Source organism: Dermacentor albipictus, chromosome 4, assembly GCF_038994185.2.
Source record: "Dermacentor albipictus isolate Rhodes 1998 colony chromosome 4, USDA_Dalb.pri_finalv2, whole genome shotgun sequence".
Taxonomy (NCBI): domain Eukaryota; kingdom Metazoa; phylum Arthropoda; class Arachnida; order Ixodida; family Ixodidae; genus Dermacentor; species Dermacentor albipictus.
In genome coordinates this window covers 30051099-30062405 of record NC_091824.1, presented here as the reverse complement: position 1 = coordinate 30062405, position 11307 = coordinate 30051099, and the positions used below count along the sequence as shown (strand labels likewise).

Here is an 11307-nt window from a genome sequence, read left to right as displayed (position 1 = left end):
GTGAGGCGAAGAGTGCCTATCCTGGCTTTGTATTTAAGCCAATGAAGGGTGGTGGATAGCAGTGTCGGGTCGGTAATGGTGTCCCTTGTAACACTTGCGTCGAGCCTTTCGCTGTTCTTGGGACCAGTGAGGGGGTGAGGCCCACGTCCTCAATCAGTTTGTGAAGCAGGCTTCCACTGGAGTTGGCATGGGTGTGGCCCACATGAGGTGGGCTGCATTGAAGTCACGGACTGTTAGCAGTGGGTTGTTCGCTCCAGTGTGCGTGGCCTGTTCCAAAACGTTGAAGACCACTGTCGGGCTTTTCAACCGGCAGCGTACATTGTCACCTTGTTGTTGCGGTGATCAACCACAGTGGCACAAAGCAAGTCACGAAACTAACTGTTCATTGGGCAAACCTGTGTGCAGCAGAAAGGTAAGGCTCCGCGCAAGAATAACGGACAGCGCACTTGCCGATCGTCGGAATTTCATCAGTGCGTCACGCGAGTGGACTTTTGTACACGCTTTTCCCGGGGATCTGGAGGCCACCGCTATGTTTGATCACGTGGTTATGTGTCTATTGCTCGCCTCATCTGCCTCCGTGTTTGCAATGGCTGTGCATGATGTCCGGTAAGGCTCAGCAAGCCTGTGTTTTGGCGGGTATCGTAGACAGTGGGTTCGCGACATGAAACTTTGGCCATAGCTTCACTGGACTTGTAAGTGGTTTTGCTGCTAATTACGCCATGTCCAAACAGCGCATGTAGCCTATGCGGTGCTCGTACTAAAAGTGGGGCTAAAAGTGCATTCCAAGCTTTCCAAACTTTCCACTGAGGAATTAAATTAGGCGCAGTCCAGTTTGGTCTTCATTATTTATTTGCAAACAGTCTGAAGAAACGCTTTGCAATGTTTCTGACTCAGTAACGTTTCTCGGTACTTCTACTATCTGATTTTTTATTTTCTGCCTAATCGCTTCCGTGTGTGCTCAATTGTGACAGGTTTGTTCTTGTTGCACACAGCGATCTTGGAATGCAGATGTTCTATACTTTGTAATATTTTGTAATATTGCACATATTATCGTTAGTCACTACGCAAGCCACCGCTGAGCTACACTTGGCAGGTAGCAGTGGCTTCGCAAAAACCTAGCCTACCGTACCTTCAGATTTCCCTCAACCCCTGTTGTGTCTATATTGCGTCAACGTTTCCCTCTCCTGGCCTGTCCCCCAGCATGGGAACTGCGAGCGAAGAGTGCCAAGTCTGTTATGCACTCGTTTCGCGAATAGGTTGGTGCTACCCATTCTCTGCCTCCTCTCCCCCTCCCCTGTACTATTTCATCCACCTCCCATATGGAACTGCACTTTACTAGAAAGGTAACTGCTGCATTTTCTCCAATGTTTTTTCAAGGAGTCACGGATAATTACAGCTGTCAAGCGACTAATATGGCGACCTCAAGGTAGCTCCAGACGGCATTGTGCACATGCGACTCGATGGAAAGGTGCAAAAAAGTTTCTCACGTTGCCTTTCCTCTCTGCCACGGTCCTCCCATCTGTATACACTCTCTGAACCACCTTTCGACGCGGCGTGCAAGACAGCAGGAGAAGCAGCGCAATATACGAAGGAAGAGGCAAAAAAATCTTCACATTGAAATGAGAGGCGATGGTCACAACGCCGTCTCCAATTCATCTCTACGTGCTGCAAAAACTTGTTTGTGCTTTCTGTTAGGCGTTGTCGGAAGAAAGGACAGGTCTTCAAAAATTACCATGCGCAATTTAGTGTATTTTTCATCGCTTCATTTGCTTCAGTCGCAAAGTTTACACGATCGCGACCGAATGCCGTCGAGATTGAAGTAGGGCTCAGGCAGTCCGGCACGACAGCGTTTACAAGGACTCGTACCTGATGAATCGAGATTGTTACGACAGCCTGCGTGGGCGCCAGACATACGACAACGCGACCCGTTAATCACTGCTGGCTGCGGACTACGGATGTACCGACATGCTCGCGCTTACAAGCGTGCTTCAATCGGGGCGTGCTGGGTCAACACATCCCGTGCAGTCGGGCTGACTCAATTCGACTCGACGCTCGATCAGCCCGACCAGCTAGCTTTTACATGAGGGCGGCAAGTAAATCGTAGCCCGGCGAGAGGGCTAGACCCATTTTGGTCGGGCTCATGCGAACGCTCTGATTGTTTCAACCGACATTTCCCGGCAAAATTTAAAACTCTCTGCTGTATGCATGTCCACTTGAAGCATGGATTATTCGTTGGCAGCATCTTTGACAGCGCTAATATCTTCAGGAACAGGCGCCTACTCAATTGGTAGTTTTCCAAATCTTTCGCGCTTTTCCTAGAGCTCGGAAAAATACGACCACAACAGATAATTTCACGGAAATAAATTATTTCTATATTTCTCGACAAGTTTTAAGCTTCTTCATTTTGTGCCTAAAGCAATACTCCGAATGTTGGTCTGTACATAATCTTTATTGAATTATCATACGCCGTGTGAAAAGTACTTTCAGTTCCTAAAGAAGACAGTGAAAAATGCTAACTTGATGGCGTTGTCCTCGCGCACACGTTGATTTTTTTTAAGCCTGACGCAAGTTGGCTGAGACACCCCATATAGGCTCAGGAACTGTTCTAGAGCAGTGTGGCGTCACGCGTCTCGAGCGCCAAGCGTCCCTGAACGCCGGCTATCGTGAATGAGATTCGTCTAAGTACTTCAACCCACCTTTTTACTGATGCCTACGTGACGTCACAGTGACATACCCATTAGTTCACGAATGGGGCGGCAAGCCCCCAGCTCTCTCTTAGTAAATTATGACGACATGGACGATCTTTACTGCCGACAATTGAAGTCCGTCGGTGTTGGTGGACCAGTCGGGGAGGTCAAGCCCTCTACGAAGCGTGAGGTGGGCTATCGTTTGCCAGCCACTGCTTCATGTTCGTAGGATGGTTTGCAATTTAGATGGAGGCCTCGCACTTCTCGGGCACTGTCCAGGCAATAGTAGAAAATGGGAACTTTGTCACTCCTGGGCGGTCACATTATCCGCACGAAACCTGAAGTGAACCGAGACAGCTGGGGCGAGTCCTACTAAGATAGTAATGCGCTAGCCAACGCTCTCATGTTAGTGGGATTTGGGTGAAATTACTGCGATTTCTAGTTTCCCAGAAAATGTTCAAGCTTGAACGAGCGCTCGTGTCGTGTGCTTCGTTCGTCTGCTCTTCGCGCTGTTTCATGCGTATGACACACCGGCGTCTAACATCCGTGGTGAACTCATTTAACCATACGAAAGATGAAATACAGTCCTGTATATTGAACATTGCTTTGAAACATTAGGAATACAAAACAAAAAGTCAATTGCGTGTTTAAAGGAAAAAGCTCGCACACATCCTTTTTCAAGTCGTACACCCTAACCTAAGCGCACGAGCGTTTTTTGCATTTCATCCCCATCGAAATGCGGTCGCCACGGTGGAGTCGAGCAAACCACCATGTGCTCATTAGAAGAATGTCGCACTCCATAAGCCACAGGGCCATGTCTACATTAGACTATGTGGAAATCGCTATATTCTTGTTCTTTTATTTTGGGCCGCTCTGTTGTCGATTTGTGTGAATTCCATGCATGTGGTCGCGAATTATGCAATATCTGGAAGGATTCACCTCGCCTCACATTAACTTTTCGCTCTTGCAATTATTTAGCGTTGTTGAGAAGCCGGCTACATATTTGTTGCCAGCATTTCCAACTAACTAACTAACTAACTAACTAACTAACTAACTAACTAACTAACTAACTAACTAACTAACTAACTAACTAACTAACTAACTAACTAACTAACTAACTAACTAACTAACTAACTAACTAACTAACTAACTAACTAACTAACTAACTAACTAACTCACTAACTAACTAACTAACTAACTAACTAACTAACTAACTAACTAACTAACTAAATAACTAACTAACTAACTAACTAATAACTAAATAACTAACTAACTAACTAACTAACTAACTAACTAACTAACTAACTAACTAACTAACTGAATTCATGAATTAGTTATTCAATATCACATAAGCTGCCAGTTAATTTGTGTGGCCCCTTGTATCTTAGTTATATCGGGCTACCCCGGATAATTTACGAATCCATACCAAATTGGCTGCCTTTCGTTGTCATTCTGATTGCCTTAAGAATTTCAATATAGAAGGCTTGCATCCCCATAATTTATTCGCCTCATCGTATGTGTAGGGGCCCCGCCACTAAAACTTCCTACGGCAGCTGCGAAACTGCACGAGGCTAAGTAACGACAGAGCCTGCGCGCCTAATTGTTGGCGCCGCCATATAGCCGCATGGGCTGTCGGCCTACACGTGTGACATCAAAGACGAGGGCGGCAATGTTCGTTGTGTTCTAGTATAATGTGGGGAAGAATCACGACGCCTTTCGCAAACACGTAATGTAATTATTCGTAAAAAAACATGACAACGCCGCGTAGGGATAAAGGATGAAACGATGGTTGGCGAAGGCGGCCTGCAGTGACAAACAGCTCTTACAAATCGAAAGGCTTTATCAGCCCGGGTAGAAGTTTCAGTGTTAGCGCCTAGTAACACAAAGCGACAAGGTGATGTTGTAAAAAACTAATTTATTGCATGGGCACCGCCAGTCATACGCAGGATGTGTTCGCTTTTGCGTTTCGCTGATTACAAAAAAAAAAAAGATTGTGGCTGAAACGATGTAAAAAAAAATGAAAAGTACGACCAAAATCATCTGCCGACGTTCTCTAAGAAAGCAATGCCGGACGTCGTGTTACGCAACTCGAGACGGTTACCCTTTCGTAAAGCGCCTCTAAACACGGTATCCCGCGGCACTGTAGACCTGGCTGTTAGGCGAAGTGTAGCCGTAGCTGTATCCCTGCGACGTGCGCTGTTCGTAGGGGCCGTAGGCTCCACCGTAAGTCGCCGCCTTGTAGCCTCGATGGTGCATGTATTGGTTGTAACGGTCGTCAAAAAGGCCACCTCTGTAGGAACCGTACGGGTTGTAGGCACCTCCGTAAAGATAACGCCCGTAACGACCGTCGGAATAACCTGGGTAACCTGTGTACCCTGCATGTGAGACGTACGCTCCGTAGCCCCTGTAGCCAGAGTAGCCGCCGTAGGCGCCGCTGTATGGCCTGTTAGAGCCGACCCCATAGCTTGGTGCGTATCCCGGAGCGTATCCGTACGCTGATCGGTACGGGGCTGTGTAGCGTCCGCCAGCGTAGGCGCCGTAGTAGCCGTCCCTGCCATAGTACTGATCGGCAAGGTCTTGGCGAGCGTAGTAGCCCCGGTTGTAGTAGTCACCGGCATAAGCTCCGGTGTTGTAAAGAGCCGGGTTGTACGCACCGGCATTGTAGCCTGCGCGTTCGGCTGCCGCCACAATCAGCACGGCTGACAGAGCCAAGAGAACCTGCGAATGTGAGTGCAAAAAAAAAAAAGAGGAAGGGATTTAAATAAAAAATGTTCTGCTTATGACTGGCTTGGTTGGTTGTATACATACGGCAGTGAACAGCTTGGCGACAAGTGTCATCCCTCTGTTTGAAAGGAGACCTTGGGTCATCGTAATCATCATCATCATGACAAATTAGGCTCCTGTAAATAAATTTGCTCTTACAATGAGGTGAAATCCATGAGTTACATCCTCGATACAAAATGGTATCTATATCTATCTATCTATCTATCTATCTATCTATCTATCTATCTATCTATCTATCTATCTATCTATCTATCTATCTATCTATCTATCTATCTATCTATCTATCTATCTATCTATCTATCTATCTATCTATCTATCTATCTATCTATCTATCTATCTATCTATCTATCCATCCATCCATCCATCTATCTATCTATCTATCTATCTATCTATCTATCTATCTATCTATCTATCTATCTATCTATCTATCTATCTATCTATCTATCTATCTATCTATCCATCCATCCATCCATCCATCCATCTATCTATCTATCTATCTATCTATCTATCTATCTATCTATCTATCTATCTATCTATCTATCTATCCATCCATCCATCCATCTATCTATCTATCTATCTATCTATCTATCTATCTATCTATCTATCTATCTATCTATCTATCTATCTATCTATCTATCTATCTATCTATCTATCTATCTATCTATCTATCTATCTATCTATCTATCTATCATACGGAGACAACGTATGCTCGCGCTGGTGAATTTGTCGCAATAATAATTAACAGGTTTCTTTGAACCCTTCGGTCATCAAAGACTTCTGTCACCGAAATATACACACTCCGCCAGGGGCGGCAGTCTGCGAAAATGATGAACACTTTTTCTCCGCTTCATCGCTGTCGGCAGCCCTTACAGCTTGATGCAAGAGCTTTCATACAAAATTTAGCAAGAAGCGCGGGCAACGGCGACGTAAGGAAATGTGGATCCGGCTCAAGTGGTCTACCAGTCGTGTCTGTGGTCCTGCGTATTCATCGAGCGCATCGCGCAGTATACCTCACGTCAAAGACGCACCAAGTAAGCAATCTGGAAGCTAATTATTCGAAAATTATTCAACAGGTCGATAAGGAAAAGCCGACATCAGCAACGGTGGTTACGAAAGGGGTCCGAAGAAGTTTTGCGTAACGACGTGAAGAATGAAATTGATTTTGAAATTACAGACGCGATGGGTTAAGAGAGACGTGGACGTCTCGAATTTATCCTCGGACCATCGCAATTTCGCATTCTTCGTCCACTCGCAATCCTCGCAGCGGACGTCGCTCACAGCCTGTTCGAACTCACCACTGCGCAACTGCGCAATAGGCTTCGACGAACCATTTACGCTTACGAACCCGTAATGAAAGCGGGCTGGCATGTCTAAATGAGATATATGATTGCTGCCTCTAATTGTGGGTTGCTGCGTTCGGAAACCTCTTTTGGACGGATGTGCTGCAGACAACTACCGCATGCTCGAGCTGTTTGATAAGACTATGATTACTTCGTAGTGAAGCTGTCGGATACGATAGCTTCCTAAAAGACAAAATTAGATATATTTGCACCAGTTATCCGGGACTGTCTGGATGGCTGCTGCAGTAGAAAAAAAAAGCTCGTCAGTGAAAACACTTTCACTTTTTGAATTCACTGAATGACACCTAGGAAAACGACCGAATGGTCGGCTGTGCTGGTGCCTGATCATGCTGAGCTTTTGAACTAGGACCTTACGATGGATGTGACGAGGTCGTAGAAGTTAGTAGGCCAGTGTGTATGTGCTCAGGCCGCATTGTATGATACAAACACTACCGCTTATGCACAGAAAATTCCGGCAGAGGACTCTTCCAGTGCGGGACCATGCTTGGCAATGCTCATCTTCGACGTTAAAAGGCCTCAGCGTAGCTTGAAGCTTTTGGACAAACTGAGCCATCTGGAGAACCTGGCCGTGTTCCGTTCGGTTTTCCGACGACGATACCTCAGCGGCAAAGCCATTCGCTCTTTTCTGACCTTTTATACCTGCCTTTGCGAACGTCTTTAACTGGAACGCCTTTTGTGGGTGTGCGTGTTTTTTTAACGCTTTTCTCTCTGTGCTCTTTCTAACCCCTATCCCCCAACCCCAGTGTAGGGTAGCAAACCGGAGACTGATATCCAGTTAACCTCCCTGCCTGTCCTATTCATCTCTCTCTCTCTCTCTGACTTTAAAAGTAAAGTACCTTGTCATACTCAGAAAGGGAGTGATCTCCAGCGTCCGCTGCATAGGACGGCTATGACTGTTCGCGTTTTCGTGTCCTGTGTAAGAATTAAAGCGGCTGTACCTTCAAACAGATGAGAACTAGGTGACAGGAATGTATAGGAAGACAGAGTCCTGCCTGTAGGGATATATAATTGCAGTCTAAATTTGTGCGGTCACTCGAAAATGTGTTCTCGGATACATCGCGCGTTCGATATTTCTACTGACGCATGTATCCCGATCCTTCAAAACAGACTATATCCTATAGATAAGTTTCGCTTTAGCTGGTATGTACCCCAAACCTGCAAAACAGGCTATATCCTACACACAAGTTTCGTTTTAGCTGGAGGTATACTAATGGCAATACTGAAATGCAATATTTATTATGTAGTTGGTGTCAACGAAACGATATTTATTATGTGGCAAGTTGGTGTCGACGAAACGAAAAGTGAGGAGTACTGGAACGCAGACAAGCCTTGGAATGCGCGAATGCAATCTTACGCCATCGCTTACGGCTGTCGAGCACGAAAAAATTACGTAGAAATTCTGAAAAATGGAGTGACTTCCTGCTCTTCTTTCCGAGCTGTCGAATCGAAGGTCAATGGAGCTTATGGTTGTTCCAGAAATGTGGAATGAGGTTACTGTCACGAAATGATTGAAATTCAGCTAGCAGTTAGGTTCAACCCTATCCCACAATAAACTGCAACATTCAAGTAACTGTTTAACAGGCACAGTGTCTTGGCTTTTCACGTAGGACATCTTGAAAACAAATAGTAAAAACTCTCACCAAGTTCTTCAATGGTAGTACACTATGAAGTGTTCACATGCGGTAAAAACGTGTGAGAAAGTTGCACTCATTGCACTCAAACAGAAATATCAACTGCAAAAAATAAATCGAAGTGTAAAAAAAAGACGGAAAAACAATGCAGACAGAAAATAGGGGTTTGTGTTCACCTTCATGTTCATAGCGTCAAGTCCTTTAGGTGCTCCTTTTCCAGAGAAGGTCTTCCCAGCGGATGCGGACACCAAGCCGGTGAGTTATGGTGCCGGACGGTCCGGATTCGAGGTTTTTATGCGGGGCCGCATAACGCAGCGTGTCCGGCCTGCTCCCTTTCCCAAGCGCACCTGGGCGACGGTGAGCGTGCACGATTTTCGAGGCACGCCACCGGCCCAGCTTCGGATCTGCCCGCTGACGAGAGGAGGAAGGCGAGAAGGACGGCAGAGGACTCTCATTGTCCAGATTGGGTTGCAACGGGTTGCTGTTGTTTCCTTGGTGCCGCCTGGCCAGTCTCCATGCCCTGAGCCCTGTGCCCCAGCCGACCACGAGATCAGCGCCTCGCAATCTCTCAAAAGTGACCAGGACGTGTCCGCAAAGTATATATGCATGCGGATGGCGTACGGGATTCCAAGGTGGATGATTCTTTGGAGCAGTTAAGCTGGGCATCTTTTACTCATTGTCCCCGCTTTGATGGATAACGTCTTGATTATGCGGCGCGTCCTCAATGTAAATAGTTTGTTGACGCTCATTGCGTCCCGTGGGCAACCAGTTACCGTCGCCTGTCGCTGTTGCATTTAAGAAAACAAGGACAGTGCCTGTCACGATAAAGAAGTACCAACAGACTGTTTGCCGGGGCAGCAGTCACTTTGACTTTGTTTGATATAAACAAATAGAGATCGCAGCAGAAAGCGATAACAGTACATCTAGTTCACCCTACGAGGCCGCTTGACTGCGACCTCTGGCTTCATGGTCCCCAGCATCCTTCGCTGACGGCTTATAAGAGGAAAACAGGCCTGCTTCAACATGTATGAACATTTATGCAGCCCCGCAAAGCTTACGAGCAGTGAAAAGAAATTATAGAGTCACGTACATGCGTCTTAGAAAGCTTGTGTTCAGGTCTTGAACTGTGCGACTGGAACTATAGAGAGTTTCAGCTGTGCCACGCTTACTTCTCATTCGTATGGTAATACGGCGATCATGTGCGTTGTACCTACCCAGAGCTTACGGTCAAAAAGGATGGGCGTACTATCTACTTTAACCATGCCGCTAATGAGGCATGGTTAATGAACCGCTCTTTAGAATGCTCTTTATTTTTCAGGTGCCGAGACACTGAGAGAGAGAGAGAGAGAGAGAGATAGAGAATAGAATTTATTGACAAGAAAGACAGAGAGGTCAACCTGAGCTAGTGCGCTCTAGTCTGATATTCTGCACTCGGGAAGAGAGAAGGGGAGTGAAAGTAGTGGGATGGATGATGATGATAAGAGAAGTGGTGAGTGCTTATGTATATGAGACAGTTGCCTTGCTAGAGCCACTCGTCGAGTTCGTTGTCCTGCAGAAACTTCAAGAACACATTAGTTGCCCACATTGAAGTTGCAGAGTCAGGCCATGGGCCTAGGAGAGCTTCCTCCGATAGTGGTTGCCTGCCAACGCTGGCTAGGAAACATTGAAGTGAATATTTCAGGACATGATACAGCTCGTAGCGATGGCATAGGATGTTACTTAAGACCTGATCCTGTCATAACACATGGCCAGAAAGGGAAACGCGATTGGCCCTTAGAATGTGCTTACTATTAGTACTGTCAAAAATACTCACTCTGAAACTTGAATTACATGTAAGGGAAAATTGGCATACACATGGACTGTAGCATTAAGCTATTCATGGAAACCAAACGGCTCTGTCGGAAAAACCCGTATTGATTCCTTTGTAGCTTCGGCCTACAGTCCAAGTAGATGCCCAATCTTCCCCTTTCATGAAACTTTCTCTACCCTGCGGATTTCCACTGAATTGATTTCCATTCTCTGAACCTTCAATTTATTCCAACATATAATATTGGACAGGTTAGGATCTTGACACGAAATGCAGCTGGGCGAATGAAGGGGGTTAAAATCTGGTGTTGTCTGCACTTTTTATGAAACGCGGTCACCCGGAGCTGGCATTAACACGCCCCCATCAGCACCATGCAGGGTCCGTGCCTAAAGTAACCACACCCATTCCTAACGCACCTTACCAGAAGCATCCGCCACATTTTGAGCGCTCGGTGGCTGTGGTTCCCTTCACCCAACTGGCAGAATGCTTGTTGGATGGTATCTGATAGACTGCCGCCAGTTGAGCAAGCGGCTAGCGCCATAGAGACTCGTACATGAATTACTAGAGGCACTACTTTGGGGTTGCTATCACTCAGTTTCTGCGGGGAATGGAAGTTAGTATACGAATCAGTCTGATCTTCGGGCTTCTGGCTTCAGACATTCTTGTGGCTTTATTCACTATGCTTCATCTCGATTTATTGACCTAAATTTCCGACCTGGTGTTAGCAGGGCAGAACATAGACGGGCCATGAGACGTGAAGACGATACCACAAGCGCCGTGGTGTGGTCTTCTCGTATCGTATCGTCTACGTTTTGCGCTGTTAACACCAGGATGGAAAACCAACGAGCCCAAGCTGCTATTCTAGCTAAATTTTCAAGCTATTCTCATATATGCAGAAGGCAATGTTACTCTGAGTGAATGCATATTCATTGCGAATTATTGCAACGTCGACTTTGTATGTGCACCTCCCCCTTACCCTACAGTAATGTCACTATGGTGGTACAAGAATTCTGTAAATGAAATTTAAAAAAGACATC

At 46.1% G+C, this 11307-nt stretch overlaps 1 protein-coding gene across 1 annotated transcript; it reads right to left on the bottom strand.

Annotated features, from left to right (window-relative positions):
- Positions 1-4582: 4582 nt before the first annotated feature.
- Positions 4583-8795, bottom strand: LOC135900213 (shematrin-like protein 1). Its single transcript, XM_065429647.2, has 2 exons — positions 8640-8795; positions 4583-5405 (listed from the first exon to the last, which is right to left on the bottom strand). Exons 1-2 carry the CDS (start codon positions 8649-8651, stop codon positions 4806-4808), a joined length of 612 nt encoding a protein of 203 aa, XP_065285719.2. The 5' UTR covers positions 8652-8795; the 3' UTR covers positions 4583-4805.
- Positions 8796-11307: the final 2512 nt, after the last annotated feature.